Genomic DNA, 16,479 nt, shown 5'->3' with positions numbered 1-16,479 from the left:
GCATATTCATTTGTTCAAGTTGATTAATACAAGCGGATTGCTGCACCCGCGAGCTACGTAAACACACGTAAGTGCACTGTACTGCGAACGGACTTTATTGAGACTTGACATAATATTTACTTGTGAAATTAATGTAACAAACAATAAGGCTGTTTCACCACTTCCTGATTAGTGCCGGATAGGCTATCCACAACTTAATTTGACAGATAGAGTATGGATTTGTCAGATAAGTTGTGGACAGCCTATCCCGCATTTATCGGGAAGTGGTGAAACAGGCCCTTAGTGTGATTAATTATAACAGATTCGAGAATGGATGTGTTTCAATTTAATCATCTTTTGATACTTTCAAACAAAGCTATTACACGTGTCATTACAATCTTAGTAATTACACATAATAAGCAATGCATAGTTTTCCGGAGGAAAAATGTTCTACTTTTAGATTCGCTTATCCATACTAATATTATAAATGTGAAAGTGTATCTGTCTGTCTGTCTGTTACCTCTTCACGCGCGAACCACTGAACCGATTTTGCTGAAAGGCATGGAGATACTTTGAGTTCCGAGAAAGGACATAGGACACTTTTTATCATCCCGGAAAAATGTACGGTTCTCGCGCGATAAACGAATATTGGCGAAACGGAGTTGATGGCGTCATCTAGTATTCAATAATGTTGGAATACCAATATTTATAATTTTAGAAATAAATTATATATTTTGTAACTGGATTTTAAGGAAAGAAAACTACTTATACTGTTATGATATTACATAATTTATCAGTACTAACCTAACATAATATTCTAAGGTTTTTGTACAATGTCACGTTGCTACGCAATTTCCTAAACAATACAACAACGTGCTACGCCGCGCTACGAGTTGCTACGAAATTCCTTTATGTCACTTTTACCTGTTTCCAGGCAATTTCCATTTAAGTTAATATAATTTCAGTTGCGTATGGCTATCACATTAATTAGCATCTTTGCATAGCCCATAAAATTGTTGCAGAAATAACCGTACATTTCGTGGCAACAAAAACTATACCTTGTCATTTTCCAGGACAAATATTTCCTTACCTCGAATAAATTAAATCACATCGTAATAACAGCAGACGTCTGTTATCTCATTATTGTTAAAAAAATAATAATGATAAGGTCCAAGCTAGCCTAAACAGACCTCCGTTATAGATGTTTGAAGTCTTATATTATATTAAGATATAAGACCTCAAAGCTCAATCATATTATACGTCTTCAATTTGGTCATTGAAGAGGTATCAAAAGAGTATGGATTGTCAATTCCAAACTACCCTTCAACTCCAATTTGCTTCAATCGCAGTACACGTGGACCGCGTCAACGCAATCCTGAATGCTCTCTCCATGTTGATTCCCCTATAACAGCTGCTCGTTTGAATTTCGAACGCCAGATAATAGAACCAAAACATACCTGTGTGAAGTTTGAATGATTGAAGTTTCCTATACAGGTTTCTTGATACGTATAATATGTTGTTATAATTATACAAAACTTTATTTTATATTCCTAATATTATGAATATTCCTTAACCAACATACCTTACTTTTTATTCTAATTTTTTAAATCCAAACGTCAACAGGGCAAATAAAAACAACACAAGAATATACACAGACATCAGTTGTAACTGTAGGTATGAATTTATCCATCCTACTACTATAAATGCGAAAGTGTGTCTGTCTGTCTGTCCTCCACGTCAAAATCTCTGAACCGATTTTGATAAAATTTAGTATGGAGATACTTTAAGTCCCGGGAAAGAGCATAGGATACTTTTAATTTTATAAAAGTGTACGGTTTCCGCGTGATGAACGAATTTTGACACAGCGAACTACGGAGTTGCTAGCGTCCTAATATTCCCGTATAACCGCGCCCTAGTAGGCCCCAGCCTATTAAATAGTTGATAATAAAAGACATGCGAGTGACAGCCGGATCTGATTACCAGTTCCTGTAAACGACAACAATAGTGTAACGTGACTATTACATAGGTACCTACATAACAGAGTTCACGAGAAACGGATAACTATAATATTATATTTAGCAAGAATATTTGAGTTACGTTTTCGTAACTGTATGAAAAGACTATGAAAATTATTACATTGTGACATTAGATAACGTTATAATAATTACTAGAGATCGCCCAATGGTCGAAATTCGACCTTTGCTTCAACGACATTAGGACTACATATAGGTAATATTTTGTAAAAAATATTGACTTTATCTTTTTTTTTTTCAACTCTTGTCTCTGGGACTTAGCTGATCTCAGGCTGGCCGTGTAAGCATTGTCTAATAGTATCTTAGAATCAATAAAAAAAACTATAATCCATTTTCAATTTGTCAACTTGTTGTCAACAGACTTCAACCATAAATAAAAGAGTATAATTCGTACGTATAGGCTTGTCACTCAAAAATCTGTCATTTCTCATGTGTGTGTGTTGTAGTGTGTGTAATGTTTTATTTGTTAAAAAAATGTATGATAAAAGCATAATTTCAAAATAATATTAGTTCGATGCACTCCTTCACCATTTAAACTATAACTGTGCAAAATTTCATGCACCTACGTTTCGTTTTTCGTAAAAAGGGTTACAAAGTTTTTCGTTCACGTATTAATATTATGATTGATTTTTTTTTATGAAATAAGGGGGCAAATGAACAAACGGGTCACCTGATGGAAAGCAACTTCCGTCGCCCATGGACACTCGCAGCATCAGAAGAGCTGCAGGTGCGTTGCCGGCTTTTTAAAAGGGAATAGGGTAGTAGGGGAGGGTAGGGATGGGAAGGGAATAGGGAAGTGTAGGGATGGGAAGGGAATAGGGAAGTGTAGGGAAGGGAATAGGGTAGGGGATTAGGCCTCCGGTAAACTCACTCACTCGGCGAAACACAGCGCAAGCGCTGTTTCACGCCGGTTTTCTGTGAGAACGTGGTATTTCTCCGGTCGAGCCGGCCCATTCGTGCCGAAGCATGGCTCTCCCACGTGTGATTATCTGTCATTGAAGAAATAATGAATTCACACACATCCTAGACACGACTTCTATTATTCTTAGTGTTAGTTTATTTTGAATTTTATACTAACAATAAAATTCAAAATAAACAATATTAATATCTTCTTCTAATTATTTTTCGTTAAATAAAATACATATTTTTATTCAATAAAACAAAAAGTATTACTTAAATAAAGACTCTCTGAGGAAATAAAAAGTACTACTTAAATAAAGACTCAAACTCGAGACTCAATATACAATAAATTGTTTGCTATTATAACTTTGCCAAGTCCGTGATCTTAACGAATCTGACAAGATTAAGCTCCTTAATTAGGTTGGAAACTAGGCAGGCTTATTCCGCCCCTTTTATTTCTATAAATAGCCTAAAAAGAAAATACAAATTTAACGCCAAGGGCTGGTGCAAATGGACTTAATGCCGACTTAATGCCGTTTCATCTTTTTTAACCATTGAAGCACACTAATTACTTTTACTCATATACAGGGTGTAACACAAATAAGTGATAATACTTTAGGGTGTGTACGTGTTCCTTGTAGAGAGTTCACTGTGAAAGTAGCAGCGCTGAAAGACCAAATTTTTTTTTCACTTTTGTATGGGGAAACTCGTGACGCTCGGGCCCTTGTCCAAACAATCCAAAAAAAATCGTCTTTCAGAGCTACTACTTTCACAGTAAACTCTTTACAAGAAACACGTGTACACCCTAAGTATTATCACTTATTTTTGTTACACACTGTATATATTTGTTTAATAATCTACAGTAACCAATTTAATAAGCCTTTAAAAACTTACTTTAATTACTCAAGGAGAGATAATTTTATGCATTATGCATAATAATTTTTATAATAGAATACCATAGATTGTGCAGCATTAAATTGATAGACTTACCGCCCGTGGTGTTGGAAAAGAATTCTATTAGAAGTCTTTGGGTGTTGGGAGGTATATTTCAATTATTATGAATTAGCCATTCAAAATGCGTTGCATCTTGTTGTAAATGCTACAATTCTGTAAAGTAAGCCATACATTTTATTATACTTATATAGAAATTTTTCCTAGCTTACACGAAAATCTTGCCAATATATTCTGTTCTCGCTTCGCTGTCACTTGTTTTCTATCTGCTTCGAGCCTAAAGCGTGTTAAACAAAAAATTGTTGGTAAATACAAGGCTGGAATCGTGCCAAGGGCCAGAATTTTTATCTTTACCGGCTCTGATATAAATCATATGAACCATATGTACGAGTACGTATGTAAAAACAAAATATATTTATTTTAATTCTACTTTTAGTTTCTGAAACCAGGTTAATGCGACATGAATTGTGCATAAGGATATTAAGTTAAATCTTGGGAACTATTTGCAATTTTATGTTGCTTGAAGCTTTGTCTCTGTTTCTTTGGACCGTTATGTTCTCGTATTATATGTATTTATTCTTACAAGTATTATAAATTCGAAAGTTTGTCTTTCTATCACATATTTGTACTTAAAAAGTTGAACCAATTTAGAGGGGTATGTAGATACTTTGAGTCCCGGAAGAGAACATAGGACGATTTTTACCCAAAAAAAATTAACTCATAAAATATGAATTTCGGCGTGGTTCTGGAGCGGCAAAGTTGCGGGCAACTCATAGTATTATTAAACATAACAATAATATTTCTAATTCTCTACTTGTTAGTAGGATTGGCATCAAAGAGAAAAACAAGTATTTTATATGTGACTCCATTCAGTTTTATTTGAAAACTTCTGACTTTTTCCGCCGATAAACTTCATCATAACATCGCGTAATAAAAACAATATCGACCGCTTAATCCTTTTATATGAACACTTAGTGGCTTACTAAATCCCAACTACTCTATATAGTGGCTATCATCACTTCATAACTTTGCCAATATTGCCTACAGCTAACTATAGTATGTACCGAGTAAAAATGAGTAGGTATTATTTAGTTTAAGAAAGCGTTTCTAGTAGTAAGGGAGGCCAAGAGGAGATTTCGTGACATGCTGGAGCGTGTCAGATTGAGCTTGTATAGGCTTCCCACTTGTCAGAGACAGTCGAGTAATATGGTATAAAAATTAGAATTCTTAGTCAGTGGGTTAGAAAAAAGTTATTTTAAAATATTGAAATGTCCTCGGATCTATCAGATTAGGATAAGGGATATTAAGTATATCCCAAAGAAGCTTCCACATAAAGCACTCATCATTAAAAGGTACGGTAAGTCTGTTAGAACATTTTAAATTTTTAGAAAATAAAGCTATAGATTTTCATACCTAAGCTTCCCAGATATTTTATGTCGCACTCGATTAAAATATGTTGTCGTCTGTTGTCTTCTTAAATTACCTAAGTAAGCAACCTTTTTCTGTATTTTCTTTTTCATAACTTTAAAATTGCTGTTGCATATTATTATTTTTTTCTTCATTTTACTAAATCTACAAAACCTACTAGGTCTCCACGGCGCTCTAATAACTACAAAAATAGCACACTTGCCTCCCCTACCATAGGTAGCTCTTTCATGTTACTAGTTGGCATAACCTGTAATCGTGTATATAGTTCAATGAATCTGTAGTCTGAGGTTGTAATTAATTAATTTCCCCGTCTCCAGTTCAATTGATGTATTATGCTGATGCTATTTGAGCGTTGTGTAATCTAAATTAATAGTCATGACAGAGGCCTTGCTCCGAACTTTATGCACCAGCATTTAATCAACAAGTCAGCATAATTTATAAGATGTGTAACAGCCATAAAGTTAATATACCTAGCGGAATAGAGAAACAAAGGCCTGAGCAAGAGAGATGTCACTATCAGTAACACTGCGTGGAAAAGCAGACGCATGATACATGACAGCAGCACTCTTTTTTTGATGTCCAGTCGGCACGTGCCGCACGTTGACAATTTAATCTCATAGAAATCATGTTCAATCATGCTTGTGTATACGTACACATATTTTTACACGCAGATGAAACCAATTTCGGTTTCGTTTGACAGCTCGAGATTGTTGCTCTATTCTGCTAGGTATATTAACTTTATGGTAACAGCTTAGGTACTATATTTTTAGCTTTTGATTGTAGATTCTATTTTGGTTATGCGAGGTTAATAGCTTATTTCTTTAGTTTACACCGAAATTCAGTCTCATTTCAGTGCAAACTTCTCTGTAGAATAATTATTATAAAGATTCATGTAGAAGTATACACATATATTAAAAATAATTAATAATCTAAAACATAAATTTTTAGACGCCACTCTCACTAAGCTTGTGGGTACTACAGACGGCAAAGTTACTATAATATTTTGTTATCGTGTTATCATATAAGACATTACGCACATTTTTATGAACTATTACAGACTAGCAATATAAGTTCTGTATAATATTATACTAATAAATGCTTATAAGCTTTGAATAGTTATACAGTGTTTTGTCTTCTTTAATCCAATTAAAAATGTCACTTGTGTGACAGAAACAAAACACTGTATACTATTCAAAGCTTATACAACGTTTATTAGTAAGGGGGATTGAGTATAAAGGTATACATACCATGATATATCTAAAGATATCTTCACTACGTAGTATAAGACAAAGTCGCTTTTTTCCCTCATGTCCCTTTGTTCCCTTTAAACTTTAAAACTACGCAACGGATTTTGATGCGATTTTCTTTAATAGATAGAGTGAATAAAAAGGAAGGTTTATAAGTATAATAACATTCATTAAATAGAAGAGAAATACTGTTATTTTTGGGGTTTCTAATGTGATGTCGTAAATAATTACATTTTTTTCCGTTACATTGCAAACGCAGGCTGAACCCTACGAGATTGATCAAAATAATGTACTATGAAAAGGTCTACAGAAAACTCCACAATGGTATAATATGCCTATCTCTTATGGATATCCCACAATAACATTTTTTTGTCATTTACTTTTAACTTCAAATAATAGCTAATTTTCTAAGCGATTTTAACGTATAGGGCGATAATCCTTATTTAATTAAGTACATTAAATAGGTACTTTATTGAGTTAATATAGATTTATACGGCCCTTTACAGCCTATGACTTAAATTAATATTTTCGAAGATTAAATTTTCAATTTAATTAACAGATTAAAAAGTTGCGGAACGTAGCTTTTGCGGCGGTACCGACCTATGCGGGCCACGGGTAGTAATGAATATTATTAAAAACTACTTTATTCATTATTTTAATAATTTCTTCAGTGATTGACAAAGGCTATAATATTTTTTATATCCGTGTAAAGCCGGGGCGGGAAGAAGAATATACGACTATATGAAATATCTAAAGGTATCTTACCCAAGTAGCACACTTCAGACGCCTTAAATCTATTTATGCTTTAGGAGTACTAATCATGGCTTTTTATAGACATCATAGACATTGGCATTCTATACATGGTTTTGAATATGAACTAAGTTTCTAATAGAAAAAAATATCTAGTGTTCCTTTTTTCAAAACCTTTATTAGTTCATTACACTGAGTTAAGAGCAAATTGTTTTGTTATGCACTATATTTGCTCTGTTAAAAGCGCTGCTGTAGTTAAGTTATTCTATAGACTTATTATCACAAATACTTTTTAAGAATTGAAATTATTTGTAGAGCAATTACTCTAAAAGTAATCAAAAAGGTTTTTAGATGGACTTGTTATGCACTTTTTTAAGTCTATACTTAATAGAATCAATGATTAGATACTCAATAGTGTATACTCTAGTGAAAGTCCTGTTTCCTCCTTCATTAGGGAACTTAGACTTCAAACATTTTATTTTAAGAGTATTAAGTATATAAAGGACAGCGTTCTGCAAGCATGAAGAAAGCAGGAGATATTAAGAAGACAGGAGGCTTTCAGCTAATTGTGGAAAAGTATAAAAAAAACCGGCCAAGTGCGTTTCGGGCCACGCGCAATATTATAGGGTTCCGTAGTACCGCTAGTTTTTGATAATTTTTGTATAGTCAATTAATGTACAACTATAACGTGTTTTACTTATCTCAGTCACGTTTAAATTTGGACGAAAAGTTCCTTTATACTTCGTTCGTTCCGTTAGACAGTTACATCAACTTTCTTTGCCCTCAAAGTCATCAGTCCTCACTTCAGCAACGAATCGACATATTTTCATCATATTATCAAGCTGCGAAAAAGAAGAATTGACACCGTCTCGAAAATCGATTCTTGATGAAAACCATGGTGACTGACAATTATAGTTGAATTAGTGACGATTCTGGCGATGAAGAGTTGCCTATAATTTTCTTGCTTTAAAAATACGTGTAATAAGCAACTGCCTAATAATTTTCTTACAGACAATAAAATATTGCGAATATTTTTGACTATATGACATTAAGTAATATAAAACAGGAAGACCAGCAGAAATATTGGTTCTTTATGGTATTGCACTGAAAAATCACCAAAACGCGAATAAAACACCTTCTTCTTATGCCAGTCTCATATACTCTGGTAGATAATTACTAGAAAAAATAGTTAACAAAAATTTATTTCTATAGATTACGATAGGATAGTCTTAAAAACAATTATACTATTGAAAGATTATTTTTTCTGGTGAAAGTGCAAGTTGACTTGTCATTCTCTTAAAATTATCTTTCGCTCAATTTTAGGAGTAAATCTTCTAATCAAGACTTACTTATAGATAATTCAATCTAGAGGCCATTTTTATTAATAGAATACGACGGTAATCGCTATTTCGGTAAAAATCTAAAAATGCATATACAATAAAATACGCGATTTATTAATTGGTTAACATAAAAATACTCAAATAAATGATTTTTTTATCAAAATACATTGTTTAGGTATTTATATTAACAAAATATATTAAAAAATGTGCATCAATAATATTTTTATGAAAAAATATCATTTAAATTTACGAATATAATAAGGCCCATAAGTTTCTTAAAACTATTTCATCTACTTTTACGATAATAAAAATCGGCACGGAATTTGAGCCCACCGTTCGCGCGAAACATAAATAATATATTTACTTTTTTATTTTCATTTCGCCATTAAAGCTTTAACTTAAAATACTTTTAACTATGGTGTGCCATTAGAAAATAGGAAATGCTTTTTAAAAGAAGTAACTCTTGTTGACATTTTTATTTAGTTGATTGTGATTATTAGTGGTTTTAAAAATATTCACCACTAGAACATCAATAGAGTAATTGTGTTATCTTAATGTTGGCTACAAAACCTAATTCCTTTCTTATGTTCCTCTTATTATGTTCTTATAATAGTTTTGTAGATATTCCCTATAGATAAATATAAATTGCTCTTAACGTTATCTAATGATGAATTCTTATGCTGCTCTTGTCATTACAGTGTAGACAGGTGCCCATTTTTACTGAACTCGGTATATAGGATATCTTCAGGATATCTCCAGGGATTATTGACTCTTATGTAAGAATACCAAGTTTAATTCTATAAAATATCTAATAGTGCTTCACTAGATGTACTTGTGCTGCTTGGGTTAGAATATACTACATAATTTTCGTCTTTGACCTCCTAAAGACGGCGATTACATCAAACAGCAAGTACAGTATGGATTGTGCTTAGTTCGGCTCGTCGAAAATCCCTTTATAGCCCTTATCTCGTCACCAGGGCTTTGCTTAGCACACCTCTTAAAGTGAATGGCTTCTGACATTTCCATTATTGAAAGTGGTTAATAGAATAAGGCGTTTCTTTGCGAAGGTAAATGCCTTAAACATATTTTTTTATAGTAGGCTTTTTACAAAATGTTATTAATATTATTATTCAATACTTAATTTGACTTTGCGACATTCATATAAAATGTTTTTGATGAGAACAAATATTTTAAACCAACAACCTTTTACCGTAGACTGATTTTAGTCTACAGTAATCCTAAAACTCTTAAGTATTTCTCAAATATCTTTATATTCTCAAATGATGAAACGACCTCTACGTAACAGTTGTCGAAAGTTTCCAATCACAGGGAAAGAGTTCTCGACGATCAATCTGTGTCAACATCCGCACGTGGCGAATATACACGTGATAGACAAGTGTTGAGCAATTTTTTATCCAACTACAGCGAAACTAATAAGAGGGGTTATGATTTTGAAAATTTAAATTCCTTTATCGCGTAGGAACTGTCCGTTTTCCGTAGCAAAAACAAAAGGATGTCCTTTCCCGTCTCTGAAAGTATATATTTACTTTACTTCTGAATAAGTTCAGCCGCTTAAGCCAGAAGAAGTAAGAGACAGACTGACTATCTATGCAAATTCGCTTCTATGACGTGAGATACTATTGTTATAACTTATAATATATTATAATAGTGTTCTCATTGTAGTGCCACCAGAATTACTGTACAGTAGTTCTGTCAGTATATATATATATATATATATATATATATATATATATATATATATATATATATATATATATATACCTCTTCACGCCCAAACCGCTGGACCGATTTTGCTGAAATTTGGCATGGAGATACTTGAAGTCCCGGGAAAGGACAAAGGATACTTTTTATCCCGAAAAAATGTACGGTTCCCCCGCGATAAACGAGTTTTGGCGCAACGGAATTGCGGGCGTCATCTAGTTTAAAATATTAGTATTGGAAGAAGAGCCTGTGACGGCGACTTGCTTCAGTTTAGAAAAGCTGAAAGTTTACCTGTTTGTGACCTTTACAGAGGTTATAACAACCAGCAAACAGGTAAATTTTCAGCGTAACAACAACCAGTAAACTTTCAGCTTTTCTAAACTGAGGAAAGTCAGGCCATCGCAGGCTCTTACTCTATATTATATGGATAGATGAATGTTTTTCTCACGCAATTAAAATATTTGGCTTCAAAATTTACATTCTCATTTTTTCCCAGATGTGGCCGAACAGGGTCCCGGGCTGGCGTTCGTGGCGTACCCTGAGGCTCTGCTGCAGATGCCGATCGCGCGGTTCTGGTCCATCATGTTCTTCACCATGCTGTTCATACTGGGTCTGGGCAGCCAGTTCGCTGGTATAGAAGCTATTAACACAGCCATCGTGGATCAGTGGCCGCAGTTTAGGAACAGATACTGGATGGTTTGTGTTTATTTTAAACTCTTTTATGCTCGGGCCACACTAACGAGAAACGCCGTTAATTTAATTAATTAATTCTAAAACATGTTATAGCATTATTGCCTTTACGTGCCACTAAATGCTTTAACAAGTTTTAGCATTATCGCGATAATTAACGGCATTTCTCGTTAGTGTGGTCCGAGCTTTAATGCTATGACAAATGAAGTAAATAAATATATTATTATAATAAAGTACTTAAAGGCTTTGGTTATAATAATTTTAAAAACACTTCCCGGGTTTGATGCAAACGAAATTGTCCAAAATATTAAAGGTATAGTGATTTATAATAGTTTGTACGTTACTCATATTGCCTGCGACATCGTTGCGCAGCAATTAGGGCCTGGCCACACACATTGCGTTGCGGCGTCGTATCGCAAAAATCTACGATATCGCAGAACGCATCGTGGAAATTTGCGACGCGACAACGACGCGGATTTCCGATGACATTTTTGCGTTGTGACAACGCATCGCATTTCTGTGCGATGTTGTTTTTGCGATACGACGCCGTAGTTTTGTTGCCTGGCCCTTAGTGAATACCTTGGAAATTGCACTTTTCCCATCCAAAAACTACTCTACTCGTATGCAGTTGAATCAAAATCAGCTTAGCGGTTTCAGCGTGAACAGGTAGATAGACTGAAAAGCATTTATACTAGTAGAGTAATAAAATAGCTTTTCATAAATTTAAAGAAAAATAGCATAAAGTTTATCATAATTTAATAAACTGCAGCACAGACTATTGTACTTGGATACGAGTAAATTGAGTCTCACTCTACAAGGTGTAACAAAACTAAGTGATAATACTTTAAGGTATGTAATGTGTATATTGTGTAAGTCTCCTTAATATATAGTTCACGGTGAAACTATCAGCGCTTAAAGAATAACATTTTTTTTATCTTTGTATGTGTTGGCGACGCGACCGCCACCGTACTGCACCTTTTAGAAATGTAAAAAAAAGAAAGGAAGTTATGTTTTGTCTATGGCGAAGCGACGCCTCGAAATTCAACTGTTTTTTCGTGGTATGATATAAAAGAGAATTGTCGGCGGATTTTGTTGGAGTCAATTTTAGTTTTTTCTGAAGTGTACTTATATGTGTTCTTCCGTTAATATACAGTGACTTTACTCGTACATCCAGAATTTTTATTTTAAATTCCTCCCCCCGTAGCCTACAGTATGGAAAAATTCACGACGCGCAGTAGCTTGCCCATACAAGTCACAAAAAAATCTCTCTCAGCGCTTCTTCTTTCACAGTTAACTCTCTACAAGGAACACATACACATCCTAAAGCAGGAGTCGGCAAGTAGTTTCAGTTGGGGTCCGGGTACTGTAGGAAAATTTTAACGAGGACCACTAAAAACACAGTAATTGTCCTGGGTAGCTTAAAAATATTATTTTAATAAATGAAGGTATACAATATACGTATTACTTATACCTTATCTTAGATGTATTAATTGATACTTGCTATGAAATACGTTACAATAATTCGCGGTCCGCGAGATTCGACCTTTCGCGGTCCGCAAGATTCGACCTTTCGCGGTCCGCAAACGAACCGCGGTCCGCCTGTTGCTGACCGCTGCCCTAAAGTATTATAACTTAGTTTTATGACACCTTGTAGAGTGAGACTCAATTTACTCGCCTTGTAGATATTTTCCTCAACGATCACTGGTTTGCAGGTGACGGGGTTCACGTGTACCACGTGTTTCGTGCTGGGGCTGCCGATGTGCTTCAGCGGTGGCGTGTACCTCTTCACCCTGCTGGACTGGAACACCGCCTCCTGGGCTATACTGCTTATTGGTATCGCTGAGGTAAGTTGACTCTTAAGTGCTTCAGAAAACATAACGTGTCTATTTTATTTTGACACATAAGCAATCAATCCAAAAGCGGCACCCGGCTATTTGACCGAACTTTGCTCGGTATTCGATAAAAGACGAATAAAATGACATTTTCTAATAATGATTCCAAGCTAGATCGATTTATCGCCTCCGAAACCCCCTATAATATACTAAATTTCATGAAAATCGTCGGAGCCGATTCCGAGATTCCAAATATTTATATATATATACAAGAATTGCTCGTTTAAAGATATAAGATTATTCCTATTAACAAACGATATACAATACGATTCTAGGCCACAGCTGTCTCCTGGAGTTATGGCATCAACAGAGCGATTAAGGACCTGGAGTCGATGGACATGAAGTTCAACAAGGTGCTGCGGTTCTACTGGAAGGCCGTGTGGACCGTCACCGTGCCTGTAGCTAGTCTCGTAAGTAGTTTACTATTTAACTTACATTGTGGCGTGAAATCCATCGCCACAATCCTGCATCACGCTATCGTTGTTTCTAATATTTGCGGTTCCGACGACGGCTAAAATCAATATGGATTCTGGCCTGGTCGAGTTAGTATTTAAAATAATGTGTCCATTCTTATAAATCTTTTGTTAAAATTAATTACTTAAATAAAATATATCAAAGTTTCAAATTCACATACTCCAAAGCTTAAAATCATCGATATTAGTGGCGATATTTCTTTCCACACTGTACACAGTTTGTGTACCGTATGTAAATAATGAATTTGTTTGTATGCCCATCATGCATCTACTGTGCTAAATTTAACGTAATCGTTCAATTGTGTGCATCGAAATTTAATGCGGGTTTACCGACGAGCATCGGGGGGACGTACAGGTTGCATTTCTGTATTGAGATATTCAATTTTGCCGCATTATTACATCAAAAATACCCAAAATTTCATATTATTAATTAAAATATTATATATTTAGTTTAACCATTAATAATTCGATCGTGGATTCTTGGAAATCTATTGTTATTCTATTGTGTCTCACTCACCGGTGAGCTTATGGGGCTTGATAGGTTAGATCGACCATTTCGGTCTATCGATAAACTGGTCCGAAGTCGTTTCATAACAAGCAATTAAAAAGAAATCCCTAATTCTTTTAACCAGTTTATTTGCAACGGATCGAAGCGTATAATGGCAAATTAGTGGTAACCCTGAGACATAATTATTATTATTAGAGACATTATTATTAGATAACACATTATTATTATTATGTAACCTGAGACATTATTATTAGATAACACTCGGAAGGATGCGTGCCCTTAATTGTTAAATGGGATTATTCAAAATTCAATAATCAAAAATTGATGCAAATATTTATATCTATCAATACCAAACATATTTTATAAGTATCATCGGGTGTTATACCATAAGAACCAATTAGACAAGGGTGCGAAACGCAAATAGTGATGACACCAATTTGAAACATTTTTAATCACCCATATCCGATAACCGTTTTTCCGAATTTCGCTGTATATTCGGACTCGTTTCGAAATGGACAATCTTTTTATTTGATCATCAGTTATTTACGTCGATGTTTTACTCAACAGGGAATTTTAATATTTGTGTTGGCTGATTGGACGGCGCCGGCATACGAGGATTATGTTTTCCCACTGTTTGCGGATATACTGGGCTGGCTCGTCGGCTTCTCCACTCTGATATGCTTCCCGCTCGGCCTGTGCTGGGTCTGGTACCATGGCTATGTAAGTATAATATTCCAAGTTCGAAATGTAAGCTAAACGTTATTTGTTCTGTCGGAGAAATCGATTTCTAGGCAGATGGCGCGGAGGCGGACCTACGTTTTTTGGTTGGATTATGTCCACTGTCCAGTTAAGGTTAGTTGTGATCAGCGTAGTTCGACCAAATAATGTCACTCCGTCTTAATAATGTTGCCTTTGAATCAATTTCTACCTTAGCAGTATTGTTACTCATAATATTTCTAATATTGTTTTACAATATTTTCTTGAAGTCGTTTATTTACGCATGATTTCATTTGTTTCGATTGAATAGTCTTGATGTTTGTGCAATTTGCTGTGTAGCAAATAAAAGATATGAAATTGACTGAGTACACAATATTTGAATGCATATATCAGCAGTGCTGATATTTCATGCAGATCTGGGCGTGACGTACAATCGAGGGAACATCCCTCGAGAGCCGAGACCGAAGTATAATAATTTACCAATAAATATTTCCAAGTTCTGCTTGTTTATGACTAGATCGTATAGCATTTATTATAATCTGCAATTAAAATTTGTGTGAAGAAGAATCGATCACTTTCAAATATTTTAATGTGAAAAATATATTTATTTATGATTTGGGTTGAAAAATAAGATCTTTGTTCCTCTTATTGTTTTATTGTATAAAAAGTGGTTAATTTATTTAATTTCAAAACTTGGTTAGGAAATAATAATTATTATTTCAAATTCATAAATTTAAAAGAAAGATCCTGGAATATTTGGAAACCAATGTTTTTTTTTTTTTTGCAGAGAGGCAAAAGCCTATTTTCCCCGCTAGCACTATGGAAACCGGCAGACAAGACGGTGCACGGCCCTCGCTCTGACTCCGTGGTGTCAATGAACCCCGCTCATGAAGGAGAATACGACAATTTGGGCTATATCATGTAATATAAGTTATAGGAAGATAGCGCTTAGCAGCTAATAAATAGACGCCAATATTGTAAACAGACTTTACAAATACCGTAGACATGGAATGGACTGAGAAGGACGGAAAAGTTAAATGCAAAACAAAAATGAATAGATTCTTGGCTGATTTCATTATAATAATTAATTTAGAGACAGGTTCTTGTATACCCGAGGAAATCGATTCCTAGTCTGTTTGGTTGGCTTATGTCAATAATTCAATGTTTACTGTGATCGGTCGGATGAGTTTGACTTAACGCGCCTTAGGTCTTACTTACTTAGGTCCACCATCTGCCTAGGAATCAACTTCTCTGATAGTACATAAGGAAAAGATAAGATGTGTTCATAACAAATTCTTTAATCTCTCTTATGTTTGAGAATATTTAGAATCCCACCAAAAGCATTTCTTGTAAAATGTTGCCGAGGCCCGAGATGATCACATAAGGTTTAGGTACCTTGGGAAAAAGATATGAGAGATATAGAGCCAAGGTTCTGAATCTGCATGGCCTAAATCTACTGACCCTAACTCAAACAAATATATACTTACCAGTAAATATGTATGGCTTCGCCGTTTCGCTACCGTCGTGGAGGTGATGCGGATATTTAGTTTATGATCTGAGGGCCTAGACAAGCGGCAAGCGATTATCGTAAACACCAACGCCACAAAATCTATAGGATTTGACATTAGTATTCGCTAGCAAAGCGATGACTTATGTCAAATCGCATACATTTTGGTAGCGTTTACGATAATCGCTTGCCACTTGTCTACTAGGGCTAGGAGACAAGTGGCAAGAGATTGGTGCATCTATATACATTTATTGTGATTATAAGAAATTAAGAAATAATTTATTTAATAAAATACTATTGTTATAACATTATTGTAAATATAAAATATATTACAAAGACTTT

At 34.6% G+C, this 16,479-nt stretch overlaps 1 protein-coding gene and 1 long non-coding RNA gene across 2 annotated transcripts in view; both read left to right on the top strand.

Annotated features, from left to right (window-relative positions):
* Positions 1-15,661, top strand: part of LOC121727127 (sodium- and chloride-dependent glycine transporter 1-like) — a 33,844-nt gene extending 18,183 nt beyond the window's left edge. Inside the window, exons 8-12 of the mRNA XM_042114806.1 lie at positions 10,847-11,046; positions 12,753-12,884; positions 13,208-13,342; positions 14,481-14,633; positions 15,418-15,661. Of these exons, the coding sequence (XP_041970740.1) occupies positions 10,847-11,046; positions 12,753-12,884; positions 13,208-13,342; positions 14,481-14,633; positions 15,418-15,555 (758 nt within the window). The 3' untranslated portion in view covers positions 15,556-15,661. The remainder of the gene's footprint in view (positions 1-10,846; positions 11,047-12,752; positions 12,885-13,207; positions 13,343-14,480; positions 14,634-15,417) is intronic.
* Positions 2,772-5,045, top strand: LOC121726935. The gene is made up of 3 exons (XR_006035592.1): positions 2,772-2,783; positions 2,832-2,837; positions 4,986-5,045. It is a non-coding gene; the product is annotated as an uncharacterized LOC121726935 (long non-coding RNA).
* Positions 15,662-16,479: the final 818 nt, after the last annotated feature.

This window comes from Aricia agestis, chromosome 5 (assembly GCF_905147365.1).
Source record: "Aricia agestis chromosome 5, ilAriAges1.1, whole genome shotgun sequence".
NCBI lineage: Eukaryota > Metazoa > Arthropoda > Insecta > Lepidoptera > Lycaenidae > Aricia > Aricia agestis.
This window is presented reverse-complemented; position numbering and strand designations above follow the sequence as displayed.